This window comes from Ahaetulla prasina, chromosome 1 (assembly GCF_028640845.1).
Source record: "Ahaetulla prasina isolate Xishuangbanna chromosome 1, ASM2864084v1, whole genome shotgun sequence".
Taxonomy (NCBI): domain Eukaryota; kingdom Metazoa; phylum Chordata; class Lepidosauria; order Squamata; family Colubridae; genus Ahaetulla; species Ahaetulla prasina.
Window position 1 is genome coordinate 301,566,870 of NC_080539.1, and position 21,800 is coordinate 301,588,669.

General features: G+C 36.4%; 1 protein-coding gene across 3 annotated transcripts in view; it reads left to right on the forward strand.

Moving 5' to 3' along the window:
* SIPA1L1 (signal induced proliferation associated 1 like 1) overlaps window positions 1-21,800 on the forward strand; it is a 180,901-nt gene that overhangs the window by 107,740 nt on the left and 51,361 nt on the right. For all 3 annotated transcript variants that reach the window (XM_058161938.1, XM_058161937.1, XM_058161939.1), the window contains 4 exons: window positions 11,497-13,265; window positions 15,805-15,935; window positions 17,845-18,033; window positions 20,554-20,728. In XM_058161938.1, the coding sequence (XP_058017921.1) occupies window positions 11,777-13,265; window positions 15,805-15,935; window positions 17,845-18,033; window positions 20,554-20,728 (1,984 nt within the window). In that variant the 5' untranslated portion in view covers window positions 11,497-11,776. The remainder of the gene's footprint in view (window positions 1-11,496; window positions 13,266-15,804; window positions 15,936-17,844; window positions 18,034-20,553; window positions 20,729-21,800) is intronic.

Below are 21,800 nucleotides of genomic sequence, written 5' to 3' on the forward strand. Positions count from 1 at the left end.
GTTGTAGGATGTAGTGCAGAGCCATATTAACAGCATCATCTGTTGATCTATTTGCTCGGTATGCAAATTGCAAGGGGTCTAACAGCGGATCCGTGATGGTTTTCAGGTAGGAAAGCACTAGCCTTTCAAAGGTTTTCATGACTACAGATGTTAAAGCAACTGGTCTGTAGTCATTCAGTTCCTTGATGGTGGGCTTCTTCGGCACTGGGATGATGGTAGAGCGTTTGAAGCAAGAAGGAACATAACACATCTCTAGTGATTTATTGAAAATATGGGTGAAGATGGGGGCCAATTGGTCAGCACAGACTTTTAAGCAAGAAGGAGTTATCTTGTCTGGGCCTGGAGCTTTTCCTGGCTTTTGTCTGTGAAATAGGTCCTGCACTTCCTTTTCTGTGATCACTAGGGGTTGTGAACCCAATGAAATGGGGTCAGTTGTAGGAGGCTTGGCTGTTGTTGGTGTGTCTGAGATGGGGGTTGTGGAGATAGGTGGCTGTAGTTTCCTTTCAAACCTGCAGTAAAACTCATTCAGGTCATCTGCCAGTTGTTGATTACCTTCAGCCTGGGAAGGAGGTTTGCCATAGCCGGTGATATTTTTAAGAGTTTTCCACATGTTTGCTGGTTCATTTGCTGAAAACTGATTCTTTAGCTTTTCAGAGTAGCTTCTTTTGCTGCTCTGATCTCCTTGTTAGTGCATTTCTGGCCTGATTGTACAGCATTTTATCACCTTTTCTGTAGGCTTCCTCTTTGGAATGTCGTAGCTACTTAAGTTTAGGTGTAAACCAAGGTTTGTTGTTACTGTGTATTCGCAAGTTCCTTGTAGGTACATAGGTCTTCACAGAAGCTGACATATGATGTTACAGTATCTGTGAGTTCATCCAGGTCTGCAGAGGTATCTTTAAACTATTCCAATCAGTGCAGTCAAAACATGCCTGTAGCTTTAATTTTGATTCCTCCGTCCAGGTCTTCACTGATTTAATTATTGGTTTTGTGGCTTTAAGTCTTTGCCTGTAAGCAGGTACAAGGTGAATCATGCAATGATCAGAGTGTCCTACAGCTGCACGTGGTAAAGACCGATAGGCATCTTTTAGTGTTGTGTAGCAATGGTCTAGAGTATTCTTGCCTCTGGTGGGACAATTGACATGCTGAAAGTATTTTGGTAGCTCTTTCCTTAAGTTTGCCTTGTTTAGATCTCCCAAAACAATGGCCAGTGAATCAGGGTGTTTGGCTTCAGCCTCCATGATTTGGTCAGCTAGAGTTCGTAATGCCTTGTTTACACAGGCTTGTGGTGGGACATAAACAGCAATTAGAAGAAATGAGGAAAATTCACGAGGCGAATAGTAAGGTTTGCAGTTGATAATTAGAGTCTCTAAATTGTTGTCACAGAATTTGTAAACTATATTAAAATCTTGACGCCAGTTTCTATTAATATATAGGCATAAGCCTCCTCCTTTCTTTTTACCAGATGTTTCTGGAATCCTGTCTGATCGTTCAATCTGAAACCCTGGAATGTTCAGGCTGCTATTTTCAATTGATTCATTTAACCAGGTTTCAGAGAAGCATAGGACTGCTGAATTGCGAAAATCAGAATAGTATTTGTTTAAGAGGAGTATTTCCTCCATCTTATTTGCAAGTGAGCGTATATTTGTTAGGAAAATTGAAGGCAGAGGAGTTTTAATGCGAGTTCTTAGCTTCATTAAGATCCCAGATCGCTTACCTCTCTTCCTTCGTTTCCGTTGTTTGGTTTTTTTAGTAATCCATGGCTCCGTGGGAATTGCCTCCTCCTGTGTTAGAATCTCCTCCGTGTTTTTAAAGACAGGCGGGGGTGAGATTAAAGAAAGCTGCTCCTTAAAGAAATGTTCCTTAATTTTTAGCAGATGGTCTCGTGAGTAGGAAATCCGTAGTGAGTCACAGAGAACAATTAGAAATAAAGAAACAATTAGAGAGCATTTCACCGAGGCAGCCTTCGTCGGCGCCATCTTGGAGATAATATAGGAGATATTATAGGAGTCGAGATAATTTTAAAAGTTTTACAAATTATTTAATTCATTTAATCAATACATATAGAATAGAATAGAATTTTATTGGCCAAGTGTGATTGGACACACAAGGAATTTGTCTTGGTGCACATGCTCTCAGTGTACATAAAAGAAAAGATACCTTCATCAAGGTACAACATTTACAACACAATTGATGGTCAATATATCAATATAAATCATAAGGATTGCCAGCAACAAGTTATAGTCATACAGTCATAAGTGGAAAGAGATTGGTGATGGGAACTATGAAACGATTAATAGTAGTGCAGATTCAGTAAATAGTCTGACAGTGTTGAGGGAATTATTTGTTTAGCAGAGTGATGGCCTTCGGGAAAAAACTGTTCTTGTGTCTAGTTGTTCTGGTGTGCAGTGCTCTATAGCGTCGTTTTGAGGGTAGGAGTTGAAACAGTTTATGTCCAGGATGCGAGGGATCTGCAAATATTTTCACAACCCTCTTCTTGATTCGTGCAGTATACAGGTCCTCAATGGAAGGCAGGTTGGTAGCAATTATTTTTTCTGCAGTTCTAATTATCCTCTGAAGTCGGTGTTTTTCTTGTTGGGTTGCAGAACCGAACCAGTCAGTTATAGAGGTGCAAATGACACTACTAACAGTTAAAAAGGTACTTTTGAATGTGAACTACTGTTTCTAGTTAATGTAGTTAATAATAATTCATTGCTAATATGAACTGAAGCCTAATCAGTAGCTTCATAAATGCTACAGCAAAAGTTCATTGTTTCTGTACATTTAAATCTCTTTTCAAAGGGCATATTATGATTTTGGTAGCGAGGTTAAAAAATGGATATATAGGATAATTTTGATCCTATATAATTTAAGGCTAGGGATGTTTGCACTTAAATAAAGCCATTTGTGGGTGCTAATACTTGCAGAGCTTTTGAACAAAGAACAATATTTCACACTTTTGTAATAATATATCAAATCGAAGTATAATTAAAGAGCTAGATTGAACGTGCAAGCACATTCTTAGCATCATGAAATATTTCATTTTAGCGAGATTCATTAAAATTTTCAATATGTTATACTGAAAGTTAGGTTCACAAGTCAGTGTTTCTTTCCATGACAGTTTAAATGTCTTTGTTACAGTAGTATTCAGCTGGAACTTAGACCTTTATTATGGCATTCATTTTCATGTTTGCATTTTTTAAATTGAAATAATGCATGAATTTTAAGCTTGAAATCCAGAATAAACAAATACCTGATATAGCTAATCAAATGTGGCTAAAATTCTTTTCAATTTTAAAGATTCTTCAAGACGTTTTGTTTCTTGTCTTATTTGTTTAGCCAGCTTCTCACAAAACAAAGGCACATTTATATTTTATTTTAGTTTTGCTGTAACCAATTTGATAGCTAACACTGCAGACCACTTTATTTCTTGTGTTGCATCATTTTTGTGTGTTGGAAAAATGGACAATAAAACTTCAAATTATTTCTGTTTTTAATCTTTCCAATATCCTCAGAAAAGTGCAACCAGAATGAGTAACTAAAAGCTCTGCCCCCTTTACTATATTCTTCTGCTATAGATGTCTCAAAGGGTTCAAGTAAGAAAGTCAGCATTTTTACAGGTAAAAAAATTACATGGCAATCTGTTTCTGGCTGCCTGTCCACTGAAAATTTTGTTCGAGAAGATAAGAAAAGGTGTGCTGGATCACACCAGATGTTTGTGGCCGAGCATGCAGTTCTATAATTCCTCAAACAAATCATAGCAGCTTATTAGTTTTTCCAACAACTTATATTTAGAGGAAATAAGACTGAAGGCAAAAGATCTAGTACTTGCCTATATAATAGGAATTGGTATACAGAATTGCAGAATTCATCTGTTTTCAATGTCACTTATACCATAAGTCATAGACCCAGACTTAATCATTGGAGTCCATTTCTTTAGAGTATCCTGTATGAATCTTCCCTGTGTCCACATGCACGCACGTGCGCACACATACATGTATGCATGTATTCATGTACAATATATACATGCATGTGTATACACATGCAAGCACACGTTATTCTATATACCTTACTGTTGGCCATTTCACTGAATATTCATTGAATATTTATTTATTTTATGTACTTGTATACTGCCCCAGTCATATGAATCAGTGTATTCAACAGCATGGACATAAAAACTGATGCCAATTTGTCTACAGCCCATACCATAATGTAATATAAATAAAGTGATGCTTAATGAAAAATATTAATTAAAAAAAACCTAAGGTCCATTTAGACATAAAAGCTCCCCAAAACCTGAAGTGGCGGAATTAAATTAATTGGGGGAATTAAATATATTTCTGGGGTAGTATATTCCATGGTATCAAAGTAGCCATAGAGAAGGCCTTTCTTATCCATATACCTCTTAGTTTTGCATGTTGGCACCCCAGATGATCTAACAGGATGGACAGATTCATTTTGAACAAAGTACTCCTTCATTAAATCCTAACATAACTTGGGAATTGGAAATAGCTTTGTGTAGTGCAGTGCTTCTCAAATAGTGGGGCGCGCCCCCCGGGGGGGTGCGAGGCTCCGTAAAGGGGGGCGCGTTTGACCTCGGCAAACACTGTCATAACAAGCTAAGCCCCGTGTTTATGTCTCTGTATCCAATCGCGGGGGGCGCGAAAAATGTTTTCTTCTTCCTAGGGGGGCATGACAGAAAATAATTGAGAAGCACTGGTGTAGTGTAACTTCTATATTCACATTGAAAATGAAGCTGAGTAAAAGCTGAGAAATCATACAAACATGCAGGGGCATGTTATATGAAACTATTTGTATCTACCTAGTTATAAGAAGGGATTTTTAAAAAGAATGGGTGTGCCATTCAGCGAGGCAGAACTGATATTTTCGCAGTTGAAAAGAAACACCAGAGGAGCACTTTTAATAGCATACAGATAAATGAATTGAGAAATGGAAAGCATTTTTGTCATCTACTAGGGAAAACCAAAAGAGTTTGTATGAAATTTCATTTACTGTTTATATTTTCATCTGACTTTTATATATTTTTGGTTCCTAAAATCTGTTATATCCCATGTCAGACAAATGATGAAAATTTGTCTGTCTATCTAACTTACGTTTATAATAAATGAATATGGTCTTGAATGGTCATTGTCTAGCTTGGAACTGGCTATTCTGAGTTTTCCAGAAGAGAAATAATATCCAATATTAAATGGTAATACTGTAATAAATGAAAAATGGAGATCTTTCTGTAACTGGGCTTCATTATTTTCTGGTATGAAAGAAAAATGTGAGAGATTAGTAATGACTATCCCATCATTATGTCCTGCCTTCAGGTGCTTTGGAGAATAGCTTGACTCCCTTTCCTTTTGATTACTGAATGTTCTGTTTAATTTATCAACATCAGAGTTCCTCCTACATGTAAGATTTGAGGTCAGATTGCTTACTATATCTCAGATTTTCAGATGTTCTTAGGACTATAGTAGTACCATAATATGATGATGTTTTATCATTTATTACAATATACTGTGAGATTAAGTAATTAGTTAGTCACAGATGAGAGGTCTCCTGGCATAGCTCATTACTACCAGCTTTTTTTCACTTGTAATTTTAAAGCTATTGGTCATTTACATATGTCTCCAAGAAAATGAGAGGAGCTTAATCATGCTGGTATCGTGGACCATTCTTGAGAACCCAAGAAGAAATGAAGCAGACACTTACATAAGAGCACGGCAAAATCTGTTCTTTTTTCCTTTCACAGTGAAATATGCTGTATTATCACACTAATATGAAAGTTGTTTTAACTTAGATTTCCAGATTATCATTCAATTGGAATGGTATATATTAATGATATGCTGAATCGAACCTTCCTCAACTAAGTACGTTCAAGGTATATTGGACCAAGAAACATACACAAAAATAACATGTTACAATATTCAAACTTAACTGATGATAATAATTGGTGATTTGAGAAGAGAACAGAAGAGAAGAAAAGAGAACAGAACAGAACAGAACAGAACAGAATAGAATAGAACAGAATAACAGAATTGGAAGGGACCTTGGAGGTCTTCTAGTCCAACCCCCTGCTTAGGTAGGAAATCCTACACCACTATCTAATGGTTATCTAATTAAAAACCAACATATCCCCATAGATGTTATCCTGAACTCAATAGAAGAAAAATAAGAAATAAATGTTATTGAAATAACTGTGGTTGATGACATTAAAGTCCAGAGGTGAAAGTAATATGTGAATGTAATACCTCAAACACTTTTCTATCTTAAATAATTGTAAAATACAGTTTAAATTATATGAAAAATCCAACCAACTCTCTTTAAGTTATATTCTGGCCCTGTTAGAACAGTTTAACACATTACAAAAAAGAAAAAAAGTATTTTAAAAATAACAGCTGTTTCCTTCCTGATTCTTTCCAAATAGGAAACAACCCCAAATGTACACATCTCAATCTTTACCCTGTAATAGCATGTAGATTACTTTTGTTTATTTCTCTCTCCTCAGCCCTTTCTAGTTTATTCTATATTAATTTTTTGGCTTGGACTCTTGAGTAATTATTTTTAGATGAAGAATTTTCATTGTATTTTCTTGAGAACATTTTAATCTATCTTAATTTTCAATAAATTTCTTGCTTTGTTGATTGCTGGTAAATTATAATCAGCTTGGAAGAGCACAGTTAATACTATATCAGGAATTACTTGTTTTCTTTTAAATATTTATACTTTCTACAGTTTATTTTACATGTTAAACATAATAGAATTCCTTTTGGTAGATAAAGATCCAATGATTGATTTATTCTGGTTAACACAAAGTAAACCATTGTTTTTAAATAATTGGCAGCATCAGCTGATCTCTCATACCCTCTGATAATTTGCTAATGCCAAAAGATTTGATCTTCAAATTATATTTTATGTATCAAAATTGTAGCTTACTATTGAGCTATATTGATTATAAAATACTGCATTTTTACTCTCAAGACTTTTTTTTTTCATTTTTTAGGCAATTGTGTATTGATGGTAAGAAACCTTAGTGAGGAGCAAATATAGGACCACCACCAATTCTGAAGTTTTTTTCGTTCCTTCCTAGTTTAGCTGGCAACCTAAAGACTCAATTTGCAATATAAAGGTTTTTGAGAACTTCATGATTTTCTTAAGACTTTATTGATATATCTTGCTTAACAACCGCCCTGTTTATTATTCAAAATTACTATTGTATGGTGCTGAAAAAGTAACTTTACAACTGGTGCTTGCATTTACAATCATCACTGTATTTTGTTTTCTTCAAAACTGGCTTTCAAAAAGCAAAGTAAATGAGAAGCCGGGAGTAAAGTCACAAAGCACAGTCATGCAATGTCTCATTTAGTGATCTGTAGTTACTCACTCAACGATTGAATGGGAAATGATATTGTAAGTTCTCAACAGTCATTAGCAACCACATTGCTTAGCAATGGAGTCCTTTAGTAGGGAGTAGGGATACCAGCCTCCACTAAACGAGGACTACCGCTAGTGTCACTTATAGTTATTCCTGATTTTTTTAAAAAGAAACTTTCGCTAGCTTAAGTTTTAAAAGTCTGAATTGTGTAGCAGAAGTTAATAGGTTTTCTGAAAGTAAAAAATTAAAATTTTGGAGCTTTCTTTTTTGTTATTTCAAGCTGACGGTAAACTGGCTCCTTAGTTAAAGATGGTTTATCTAGCTGTTGCGTTGCCAGTGTAAATATGACATGATACAATGAAAATTTGAAAGTATGTGAAGATTGCATCACACTTTAAGATACTTTGGGCCTGTAACAAAAATATTACAGCAATTATAAGCCTTGTTCGTCCTCCGCTACTCTTTTATGTTAATTTTAGAATTCTCCATTTTAAGATGGAGTGAATGTTAGAGGCAGAAAATGTTGTTCCTAGAGTTTTAATTACTGTGGAAGAAGGCCCTTGTTACTTATGGGAAGAGACTCACACAAATGCTAGTTTCCCTACATCTGCCAGAATCTTTGATTTATACACAATGCTGCTCTGTCAACATGGTGCTGGTTCAGCAGCATATTTGCATGCATAGAGTTGGTAAGTATTTAAAGGCCAACTCTTCTATAATTGGTTGACTCTCTGAATAGGAGCCTCTCTCTCTTTTTGTATTAAAGGGTGTATGCAGCAGTACAGGATTCTATGCTGACATCCTCTTGCCTTTGTCTACTCCCTGCCAGGGTGCATTTGTGGAGGTGGTGTTTTGTTGTTAAAGCTCTTTCAAAGAACAATATATGTTAAATTTAGGGGGAGTGTGATGTAGGAAGAGGTTGTTTTTTTTTATTTTTAATTTCACCACCCATGAAAATTAGAATTAAACAGATGCTTTGTTTATTACAACCATATTTTATTGTGCAAGAAATCTTGAGTACAAAAAAACTTATTTCTCTATGAAAAGACTTAACAAAATTTTTAGAAGTTTTCTCCATATTTGATATTTTTAGATCAGTATAACTATTGATTAAAAAATAAAGATAAAAGTAAAGGTTCCCCTTGCAGATATGTGCTAATAGTTCATGACTCTAGAGGATGGTGCTCATTTCCGTTTCAAAGCCGAAGAGCCAGTGCTGTCCGAAGACGTCATTGTGGTCATGTGATCAGCATGACTAAATGCCAAAGGTGCATGGAACCTGTTACCTTCCCACCAAAGGTGGGCATTCCTATCTAGTTCTACTTTTCCCTTTTCTAAGAAATTATTAACCTAGCAGCAAAAGGAAGAACAGGAAGTCTGTTTTCTTTCTGAACTAGTTCCGTCAGATGGGGCAAAGGTTGCAATTTTAAGGCAGGCGCTTGAGTCCCCTTTACCTCTCCTCCAATATCCCAGTTGCTGATTCTTGGTAAACCAGTATAACCCACACAGATTAGATAAGAACTCATTAAAGTCACCTTCCTAGGATGATTCTATACCTGGAGCTAACCCACAAAATGCCATTTAGAAATAGCATTGGTAAAAAATTCATCTCATTTTGAGTACAATCCCAGCTAATCAAGGAAACCTGACTTACAACCTACATATCGTCTTATGCATTATTTAACTGTCAAAAAATTGATCAATTTCTCAAAAGCAATAATTTCCTTTTTTTAAAATGTAAGTATTTGTCATGAGTATGAGAAAGCGGCTTTTAGGTAACAGAGATTTTTGTTGAGTTCATACAAGAGATAAAGGTTCAATCTCTGTCTGCCAGCAACTTCAATTTACTTTTTTACATTAAACTTTTGCAAGTTTTACATAACATGTAATTTGACTCTAAGGGAGCTTTTTTGCTGTCATTAGTTAACTGCTGACACATTATTACTGCTACTGAACTTGTATATATTTTTCTTGTATTTGATTCATACATAATAATTCCTAAAACCATATATTAAAGGATTTTATAAAATAGAGCAAACAAAATAAAGAATAAAATGATAACAAATTGTAAAAGCAGCAGTAAGAAGTTAACAATCTCAGATTAACATTAAAGATTATTAATAATGAAAAGACCTGAAAGAATAAAAATGACCATGTCTAGTGCTGGTGACAGGTTGCTCAACATCATTACCAGATGGATTCGTAACTGGCTGAGCAATCGCACTCAATGTGTAGTCCTCAATGGAACTACATTTACATGGAGGGAAGTATGCAGTGGAGTACCCCAAGACTCTGTTTTAAGCCCAGTACTCTTCAACATTTTCATCAATGACTTGGACAAGGGGATAGATGGGGAACTCATCAAATTTGCAGATGACACCAAACTGGCAGGAATAGCCAACACTCCAGAAGATAGGCGCAAGATACAGAAGGATCTTGACAGACTAGAACATTGGACTCTATCTAACAAAATGAAATTCAACAGTGAAAAAAGTAAGGTTCTACATTTAGGCAAAAAACCCAAAATGCACAGATACCGTATATGTGGTACCTTGCTCAATAGTAGTAACTCTGAGAGGGATCTTGGAGTCCTAGCGGACAACCATTTAGATATGAGCCAGCAGTGTGCAGCAGCTGCCAAAAAAGCCAACAAAGTTCTGGGCTGCATAAACAGAGGGATAGAATCAAGATCACGTGAAGTGTTAATACTACTTTATAATGCCTTGGTAAGGCCACACTTGGAATACTGCATTCAGTTTTGGTCGCCACGATATAAAAAAGATATTGAGACTCTAGAAAGAGTGCAGAGAAGAGCAACAAAGATGATTAGGGGACTGGAGGCTAAAACATATGAAGAACGGTTGCAGGAACTGGGTATATCTAGTTTAATGAAAAGAAGGACTAGGGGAGACATGATAGCAGTGTTCCAATATCTCAGGGGCTGCCACAGAGAAGAGGGAGTCAAGCTAGTCTCCAAAGCACCTGAAGGCAAGACAAGAAGCAATGGGTGGAAACTAATCAAGGAGAAAAGCAACTTAGAACTAAGGAGAAATTTCCTGACAGTTAGAACAATCAATAAGTGGAACAACTTGCCTGCAGAAGTTGTGAATGCTCCAACACTGGAAATTTTTAAGAAAATGTTGGATAGCCATTTGTCCAAAATGGTGTAGGGTTTCCTGCCTGGGCAGGGGGTTGGACTAGAAGACCTCCAAGGTCCCTTCCAACTCTGTTATTATGTTATGTTAACAATGGCTGTTACTGAATTCCACAGTCAGGAGAGCTGGCCCTGAAACAGGCCTTTACATCCCCACATTCCCTAAACAGCCTCCTCTCTCCCCCTCTACAATATATTTCAAAATAACATCTGACATGGAGATGGTACAAAAGGGCGAAATAACAAAAATGGGGAAGTACATCCTGAAAAAATTGACTTGCACAGCATTACTTTGGGATGTAGTTCATTCATACTAAACTCTCTGTTATTTAGAAGTGTTCATCCGTTTGAAATGGTAGCACGCTTTCTATACCCATCTATTTTAAATATTTTTTTAAAAAATACATTTTCTTTATAAAAACTGTAATAGAATAGAATAGAATAGAATAGAATAGAATAGAAAGAATAGAATAGAATAGAATAGAATAGAATAGAATAGAATAGAATAGAATAGAATAGAATAGAATAGAATAGAATTTTTATTGGCCAAGTGTGTACATGCTCTCAGTGTACATAAAAGAAAGATACGTTCATCAAGGTACAACATTTACAACACAATTGATGATCAATATATCAATGTAAATCATAAGGATTGCCAGCAACAAGTTATAGTCATACAGTCATAAGTGGAAAGAGATTGGTGATGGGAACTATGAAACGATTAATAGTAGTGCAGATTCAGTAAATAGTCTGACAGTGTTGAGGGAATTATTTGTTTAGCAGAGTGATGGCCTTCGGGAAAAAACTGTTCTTGTGTCTAGTTGTTCTGGTGTGTTCTGCTATGTTCTGCATTGTCACTGATACATAGGGCAAAATATACTGAGAAAATAGCTCCTATAAAAAGCTCTTCTGTTTTATTTTATGCAGTTATTAATTGTCCTGTGTACTTCTTTATTTGTTCTAGGTTTAAAGTGAATATTGAAGCTTTGGCCCCCAATATTTTTGTATGTGTGGAAAACGACTGCTCGATAAAATGGGTGAATTTCAATTCCAAAGAAGTGAAAAATGACTGAAGAACAGCATCTTTAGACCATTTGCCACTAAATTAAATGATCACAACTGGGATCTCATGCTCCCCTTATACTTTCTGGAGGATCTTCTCCAGAAGAGAGTTTTACATTTAAAAGGCAGACATGAGTGTATTTTCCTTTGGAGCTTACTAAGACTAAACACACTTTCCAATAATGACCAGCTTGAAACGGTCCCAGACTGAAAGGGCTGTTGCCACCGGAATATCAGATGTTGCCCCTAAAGTACATTCAGATGACTTTTATATGAGACGCTTTAGGTCACAGAATGGTAGCTTGGGATCTTCAGTGATGGCTCCAGTAGGTCCTCCACGCAATGAAGGATCACATCATCTTACTTCTACCCCTGGAGTTCCTAAAATGGGAGTTAGAGCAAGGATTGCAGATTGGCCCCCAAGGAAGGAGAATATCAAAGAAAACAGTAGATCAAGTCAAGAAATGGATACATCAAACTGTCTGGATAGTATGTCTTCAAAAAGTAGTCCAGGGAGTCAGGGAAGTTCTATTAACTTGAACAGCAGTGATTCTGTCATGTTAAAGAGTATCCAAAACACACTTAAAAACAAAGCAAGACAATCTGAGAATTTAGATTCTAGATTTCTTACGCCTGATGGTTACCACAGCTCCCCAAGAAAAGCTCTTCGTAGAATAAGACAGCGTAGTAATAGTGACATCACCTTAAGTGAGCTTGATGTGGATAGTTATGATGAATGTATCTCACCCAGTTACAAATCAGGACCATCACTGCACAGAGAATATGGTAGCACTTCCTCCATAGATAAGCAAGGTACCTCAGGAGAAAGTTTTTTTGACTTGTTAAAAGGTTATAAAGATGATAAGTCTGATCCAAGAGGTTCAGCCTCCAGCAAATTTAGTGAACTCCTTATAGCTAGTGGAAGTAAAGGTTCGGGATTTTCTTTGGATGTGATAGATGGACCCATTTCTCAAAGGGAGAACCTTCGATTATTTAAAGAAAGGGAGAAACCACTGAAGAGGCGTTCAAAATCAGAGACAGGAGATTCTTCTATTTTTCGCAAGCTGCGTAATGCCAAAGGTGAAGGAGATCTCGGAAAGACTTCTGATCTAGAAGACACCAGATCAGAGGATAGTGTCAAGCCTTGGACTTGCCCCAAATGTTTTGCTCATTATGATGTTCAGAGTATATTATTTGATTTAAATGAAGTGGCAGTTAACCGGCATAATGTTATAAAAAGAAGGAATACAACTACTGGAGCTTCTGCTGCTGCGGTTGCATCATTAGCTTCTGGACCGTTATCCCATTCTGCAAGTTTTAATTCCCCTATGGGTAGTACAGAAGAACTGAATTCCAAAGGAACTTTAAATGTGGACCAGGGAGATGATAAAAGCAATGATCTTGTATTGAGTTGTCCGTATTTTCGTAATGAGATCGGCGGGGAAGGAGAAAGAAATATCAGTCTCACCAAATCTAACTCTGGATCTTTTAGTGGCTGTGAAAGTGCCTCTTTTGAGTCTACTCTTAGCTCTCATTGCACAAATGCGGGAGTGGCCGTACTTGAAGTACCCAAGGAAAACCTGGTGTTACACTTGGACAGAGCTAAGAGGTACATTGTTGAACATGTGGATCTTGGTGCATATTACTATCGGAAATTCTTCTTTCAGAAAGGTGAGTAGCCATTAACTACTTTGAGAATGTTGCTGTATACTCACTTTTCACCTAAGAATTGCTTTGCTGCACAGTGTTCATTTATCTACTCGTGCCTGTACAAATCTTCTGTGGCATGTTGTGCTTTAGCATAGACTTGGGAGAAGCATACCAGGGTGCTCATTTCTTTAAAAAAAAAAAAAGGAGAAGAAAATCAGCAGAACTGCTTTACTTCACAAACCTCACTAGCATTTTCAAGTCTCTCAGACTTTTGAAAATGCCCATTGAGGCACATGGTAGCTCATTAAGTCAAATCATGCCATCTCTTTCCAGTATGACGTTCTTTATCAAAGTAAATCCTCATATGGATCTATTATATGCTTTTTGTAATTTATGATACATATGACAAATTTGGCATTTCATATTTTAATACTGAGGGGGAACTGTACTACAATATTATTTAAGGCAGAGCTAGAAGGACATGTTTTCTTTATAGGTTTGCATTCTTTCTCAAGTTTTCTCTTTTCCAGAAGCTTTCACTATGAAAGCTTTCTGCTGTGAAATTACTATGTGACTTGAACTTTTAACTATGATTAATTTAATTTGAGGCTAGCCTCAAAAACAACTGTTTAAAGATGACATGTTTTAAAGTGGCTTGTTAATAATGACCACAACTCTTGATTTAAATGGAAGCAGAAGCCTTTTAGTTCCTGAATCACTTGGAAAGGGAAAGAGAGATTTTATTCATTCATTCATTCATTCGTTCGTTCATTCATTCATTCATTCATTCATTCATTCATCAGATTCATATGGCTGCCCATCTCATAAACAAATGACTCTGGATAGTGTACAAAAGCTAAAAAAATATTCAAAACAATTGTTAATATTATAATCATTAAAAGCTTAACATTACAAATAGTCCTTGACTTACAACAGCACTTGAGATGGAAATTTTTGTCGCTAAGTAGTTTCTTCATTATGTGAGGCAACTTCCTGTTAGCTTCCCACAACCAAAGTCAACAAGGAAGCTGGTTGGAAGTTGCAAGCCCCCAGCCTACACAGGCAGGTAAGTGGCTTCTGCCAGGTGGTGGGGAGGGAATGAGAGGGTGGATGTGTGTGAGTGTGGGGGAGGGTTAGCAAGGGTGCATGAGAGATCCCATGCAGATTGGCAAGGGTGTGTGAGATGTGCCTCATAGGTTGGGAAAAATGTGTGAAGATATGAAAGGGGATCTTCACAGGTCAGGGAAGATGCATGGAGTTCCACAAGTGGCTGACACAATGTGAACACAGAGGGGCAGTGAGAGGCAGGTAGCGAAGACTTACCTCACTAACTTGCCCTTTGACTTTGTGGGGATGGAAGCATGGAAATTGGAAAAGGTGATAATGTGATCACAACATTCTTGGCAACTGATCATAGTTGTGAACAGGTAACCGAGCATCCAGATCATGATCACACGAGTACAGAGTGCTGGGGCAGCCAGAACTCCGAGAACCGGTTGTATAATCACCATTGATTCAGTGCTGTTGTAAATTCAGACAGTCATTGAATAAATGGCCTTAAGTCAAGGACTACTTGTATAAAAAGCATGTACAACTTTAAGAAGAGCTTATGTCATTCAGTGTGATAATCAAATGTATACTTTTAAGGACTTCAAATACCTTTAGATTTAAACCTATGAAACAGATTTCTTTTTTTTTTCATTTTAAAAAAGCAGTTGAGCAATTGCTCTTATTGTTCTAGAAACAGAGTATCATTAACCCAATTCTCTATCTTAATGTAAAATATCTTTTGAGTTTACCTTATAGTCCCAGTGACTATAAGACATATCCATTTCTTTCTTAGCAAAAATATGGGAACTCTTTGCTGCTACCTACTTCTGAGATTGTGTTTTCAGTGTTCCATTCTGATCTATAGTCTGGTATTTCTTATATATTATCCATAAAGCTTTTAACCTGGTCTGACCAGTTTTAATTTTTCAAATCAGTATAGAGTTGGACCTGAATGGGATTCCATCTGAAAACATTTTTATTTTGACAGTTGTCAATGATAGTTCAAATTGCCTTTGGGTTGTATGTTTTATTATAAGTTTTATTTTAAGTGTTTTATGTTTTATTATACTTTATGTATACTTGGGAATGTTTGGCATGGTAGATAAAAAGGAAGAATAAAAGGAAAGATTATTTTAGATTAGAGTATTTTTGAATGACCAAACTTGAAAAATCAATATATGATTGCATACCATGGAATTTGACAATGGAACATGTAGCCAGTTGATCATAATTATAGATATTTCTGGGTTTGATACAACTGGTGTAAAAAAATCTCTAGATAGTGCTCAGGTTTAATTATGATTGCCTGATCCACATGTTACATGTTATTTTTTTGTGCTTATGCTTGGTTGGAATTTGTGTTTGAAGCAAAATTGTTCTGTCTGAACTAGTCTTAAAACCTAGAAATATTATGTAACATTAATATGTATCTTTCTTTAATAAAATATAATTATTCTTTCATTTGTCCACCTCCATCCCTCAAATATATGTTTGATTTTAATTGCACAAGAACACTGGAACTACTTTGGGGCAGATGAAAACCTTGGTCCCGTAGCTGTCAGCATCAGAAGAGAAAAACCTGAGGAAATAAAAGAAAATGGTTCCCAGTATAGCTATCGCATTATTTTCAGAACTAGTGAGGTAAGCGATACCCGGGCAATAAAGAAATAAGAAATTTGATTTCCATGTTGAACTTGTTACAAAATCATATGGCTAAACATTGGAAGGATAATAACTGTCAGTAAATTAATATTATGCAAACTGTTGTGCATTTTATAAACCTCAGAGAAGATTTATTAAAGAGTGGTGTTCCTGTACAAAGCATTTTCTCAATTTATACAACACTGAAATTAAATATCTCAAGGCTCTTGCCAACATGCTCTTATGCATGGTTGTTTTATGTTTCTAGAAGAAAGACTCAGAAATAACCTAATTAAAAACCCAGTGAATTGTTTTTCTAACAATACTAGGCAGAAATCTCACACAGGTGATGTGCAACTTAAGATCCAGTGGCAGCCTTTGATATGCTTCTTAGAGGTGGGGGTGGGGGTAATAATAAGCTATGTTAATCTACAAAGATAGCTGTGGATACATACATTGGAAAAATAAGGCAAGTGTTTATATAGCAATAGCAGTATAACTGTAGACAAGGCTGCTTAGACTTCACAGTGCTTTACAGTGCAAATATAAAATGCAAACATAAAATGGTACACAATTATAGCTTTATATGTGTTCTGCATTAAAGACAGTGCTGTTTGATGGCAAGAATGTTTAAGTCATGGTTATGAAGAATATAGAATTAGTTTTTGTTAGATGAAAGTAGAAGTTTGTTAGATAGAACTAGCAAAGGTTACAAGGACACAGATCAACACTTTAAATCATTTTTAAATCACTTCACTGATTATAAAAGGATACTTTAAAAAGGCAACAAAATTGTCAGACTAAGGGATGATGATAGTGAATAAAAAAAGGTAAGGTAACTGTCACTTATTTCATAAACATTATCTGTTTAATACAGGTTTCATATTATTATTTTGCACTTAGCAACCTAAATACTGAATTTATAGGAAAATGCTTTGTTTGCTTTTTTTTTTTTTTTTACTACTAATGTAATTATAGTCTTAACTAAAAACTACTTTAAAGATTACTGAGAAAACATTGGAAGTGGCTCTTCCTATATTTTTGGATAGAATTGGAAAGAAAATATTCCAGAAAAAAGACACACAAAATTTGGGCCCTTGGCAATCCACCCACTCTTATGACTGATTGCAGGGATGCTATAGTTTTTTCCAGCTGCCAATTTTCCCTCCCCGTCTCACTCCACTGGATCTTTTGGGCCTATCTTTCACCCAGCCGTGTCCCCACATCCTTGAGCCTGTTTTCGTCCCTCTAGATGTCAAACTTTAGAGCCTCCTCTCTTTGCTTGTCAGACTTTCACTTAGCTTTTCTGAAGTTTAGTTTGGGTGAAGAATTGGCAGTTTGCCATACAACTTTCTTATGAAGAGTCCATATGGTGCTGTCCCAGTAAAGGTAAGTGAACTGAGGCATGATGGAGTGAGAAGGCCCAAGAGTGTGGAATCGAACAAGGTGGGAAGCAGAGCCCAATATCCATCAGTGGCAGGCGAGGCCCTGGGAGGCCTGGCGCCAGCTCTGTATGAGCTGAGGAGGTGCTGCAGAGCACTGCTGGGCCTGCACAAGACTTCCCAGAGCCTCCCCACCAGTTACCCCATGCTCTGCTCAACACTCTGTGTGGTTGCTTAATGGCTGAACAGAGAGAAGAGGGCTTGTGGTAATTAAGCGAGGCAATTATATGGGTTCCTCGCTTAAAAAATGCCACGATTTTTTATCATAATTCTGGGCTCAACTGTGGTCGTAAGTCAAAGACTACCTATATTATCACTAAATAGAAAAAGTAAATGTGCATCTTAATTAGTAGTACATTTTTAATTGTCCTGTTTCATTCAAACTGTTATTTTGTGGGAGAATTAGAAAATACTATTATTACTAGCAAATTTTCTTCACAACTTAGTATATATTTTCTTATTTCTAGCTTACAACACTAAGGGGTACTGTCTTGGAAGATGCAATACCTTCAACTGCAAAACATTGCACAGCCAGAGGGTTGCCCTTGAAAGAAGTTCTAGAACATGTGGTTCCTGAACTAAATATACATTGCCTCAGGTTGGCTTTCAATACCCCTAAAGTCACAGAGCAACTTATGAAACTCGATGAACAAGGGGTAAGATTTAAATTGCACATTTTTGGTTTTTAGTTGGTTAGATTTATCTGTTGGCTTTTTTGCTTATCTTAAAAATGTTATATAAAGCTATCATATATTGATGTTAAAGAATAAGACATTTCAAGTGTTAGTTTGCCTTCAAATAATTTAATCAGACACATGGAAGAGCAACTTAGAGATAAAGATCCATGCTGTTTTCAACAGATAACTATTTTAATTCTATTATCAATTACAAATTATTTTCTTCATACACTGCTACAAGACATTGCAGAAGAACCTGTTTCAAGATTATGCTTTTCTACCTTTGACATTTGAGCTACCATCGCAGTACATTTTAACAATAAACTTCATTAGATTCTTAGTACTGCTTGTAAAACATTAATTTAAAGTTGTAATTCTACCATATTAATCAAAGCTTTACAATTAATGGCATTCAATTCAGGCATTCTGGATAAAACTAATGACATAGATGTACTCTACACTTGTTCTCTGCCTTTGTGCTGTATTGACCTACCCTTTTCAGGAGATGAGCGGGAACAATGTTATCATTTTGATTAGCTTGTTGTTCTCAACAGCCTTTGTTTTAATCAATTTTAGAATCTTTCTAAGCTGCCAGAAATATTAGAGCTGCATAATTATTCCAGTATCCTTTTCTTTCCAAAAAGTTTTCCTCAGAAAACAATGCTAGTATACTATTTTGGCTTATGGAATATTACAGGATATCATTTTGGTTGTTATGCTAACTTTAGAAATAGGAGGGACCATCCAGATTTTTGCACTTAAGAATCACTAACAAGGTAAATACTCAACACATGCTCTGTATGGGTCATCAGTTCAAGAGTAGATGAAAATGAGCAAGTTGAAGCTCATCCAAGATACTATGCAGGTGCTATTATTGAAAACCTAAAGCAATTTGTGAGATGTTAATGTAGTCTTAGAAGTGTTCCTTGAAAAATGAGTTGTACTGAGAATGCTTCTTTCTCTAGCATGGGTATATGTAAACAAAATTGAGAATTTTTCCTCATTTTTGAGATCCTCTGTTTAAAAACAAATTTCAAAAATACTTAATTTCTTTCCTTTTTTATAAATAATATATGACTTCTTTAATTCTTTGGCTCTTTGAGCATTTTGCGTATGGCCAAAAGGCCAATCAAAACTTTAAGTTTTGTAAAGTCGGGAGAATTATCCTGTTATACTCAGTAGATTTTACGCCTCTCAGGGTTGTACAGATAACATTCTGAAATTGAAGATGGAGCAGATTTTATTACAATATACTGTATCTTGATCCCTGGCAAGTTGACAACTAGGGCTCTGAAGAATACTCAGAATGGTAAAGAATATTTGGCTCTGTCAGAACATTAGAAACCTATTTTAACAGGAATTCACTGTGTTTCTCTGCATATGCTCATAGACTACAACCATGCATACTTAATCTACTGTGACTTTTCCAAATGTTTTTCCCATTTTAATTGAATATCTGTTTTGGATATAAATATATTTTCATTTTGCTCTGTAAAGTTTAGCTTGCTTTCTGTGCCTTTATCTTTCTAAAGGTGTTTTTTCAAGAGGCAACTGGACTTTCTTCTTTTTCTTGGAAGACATTTCACTTCTCATCCAAGAAGCATCTTTGGAAGAAGTTTCTTGGATGAGAAGTGAAATGTCTTCCAAGAAAAACCAGAAAGTCCACTTGCCCCTTGAAAAAGCACCTTTGGGACAACCATGACCTGGATGACTGAGAATCTCCATAGACTTTTTCCTTCTAGTTCTGTCCATATAGCAAGCATAACAAATGTTAAATACTAATGGCATAAAAATAATTTAAGCAGATATAATGAAGTGATCATAAAAAACCTAGGTGCTTTTGTGAGAGCTCAATGTTTAGTGAGAAGGTAGTAGCTTGGCTAATCTATTTTCCATATTACAATTTTTGGTAACTTTCTAATGATGAAAACATTACCAGATGAAAAGATTTCTTTACACTGTCATTAGTTACCCACTTCAATTGTAAGCATTATTTTAGTAAATTTTATGTAGTAATATAGTTGGATGAGGAAAACTTGATTATTTATTACCTTAAATTAACTGTTTTAACATGTAAGCTGTTTGTAAATTTTAAGAATTCTTGCCATTGCTTTGACTGGATCAGACTAATGGTCATCTTGTTTTATGTATTTAAATTCAAATTATCTTTAAACACAAAAATTATTGTAAATTCAGAAAAAAATAAGCCGATATTTCCAAACCTAGCATTTAAAGTACTGAGGCTTTTTTCTTTTTTCTTTTTCAATTTTTGTGTTTGTAAATTTGGAATTGGGAATGCCAATAGTCTCTGAATTATTTTGTGGAGCAATTTGAAATACAGCGTAGTAAATATATAGAACCTTGTCATTTTCATTTCTTTCACTCGGCTTTCTTATTACAGAAAACAGATGAATTTTGAAAGGAGTAGTAGCCTTGTGCTTCTTGATGCAGCGCAGATAATACAAGAATGCAAACTTGAGTTTTTATTTGTATTTACAGTTAAGCTATCAGCTGAAAGTGGGAATCATGTACTGCAAGTCTGGGCAAAGCACAGAAGAGGAAATGTACAATAATGAATCAGCAGGCCCGGCCTTTGAAGAGTTTCTTCAGTTGCTGGGAGAACGGGTTCGACTCAAAGGATTTGAAAAATATCGTGCCCAGCTAGACACAAAGAGTAAGACTACCTTTTTTATTCAGAATAATGAACATAATGAGCATGAAAATAATGAGAGCAAAGTTGTAGTCCTTGGGAAGCACTAGCTGCCCCAGCAGCACAGCACAAAGCAGAAATTTTGAGCAGTTCTGGAGAACCGGCACATACCACCTCTGGCTGGCCCGGAGTGGGGTGGGAATGGAGATTTTGCAATATCCTTCCCCTGGAGTGGAGTGGGAATGGAGATTTTATTTATTTATTTATTTATTTATTTATTATTTAGATTTTTATACCGCCTTCTCCCGAAGGACTCAGGAGTACAGCCAGATTAAAAAACAGTACAATATACAAATTAAAACAAAAATTAAAATAACATATTCTATAAATGGCCGAAAATTTAAAACCATCAAATTTGACCCATAAAATTCATAAAATACCCCAATTAAAATTATTAAAATTCAAAAGTTTAAAAAATTAAGCCAGTCCCGCTTGGATAAACAAGTGCGTTTTCAATTCACGGTGAAAGGTCCGAAGGTCAGGTAATTAACGCAAACCAGGGGGAAGTTCGTTCCAGAGGGTAGGTGCTCCTACAGAGAAGGCCCTTCCCCCGGGGGCCGTCAGCTGACATTGCTTGGCGGACGGCACCCTGAGAAGACCCTCTGTGTGAGCGTACGGGTCGGTGGGAGGCATAAGGTAACAGCAGGCGGTCCCGTAAGTACCCGGGTCCTAAGCCATGGAGCGCTTTAAAGGTGGTAACCAACACTTTGAAGCGCACCCGAAAGACCACAGGTAGCCAGTGCAGACTGCGCAGGAGCGGTGTTACACGGGAGCAATGTGTGGCTCCCTCAATCACCCACGCAGCTGCATTCTGAACTAACTGAAGCCTCCGAGTGCACTTCAGGGGTAGCCCCATGTAGAGAGCATTGCAATAATCCAGACGAGAAGTGACAAGAGTGTGAGTGACCGTGCATAAGGCATCCCGGTCAAGGAAGGGGCGCAACTGGCGAACCAGGCAGACCTGGTAAAAAGCTCTCCTGGAGACAGCCGCCAAATGGTCTTCAAATGACAGCCGTCCATCCAGGAGAACGCCCAA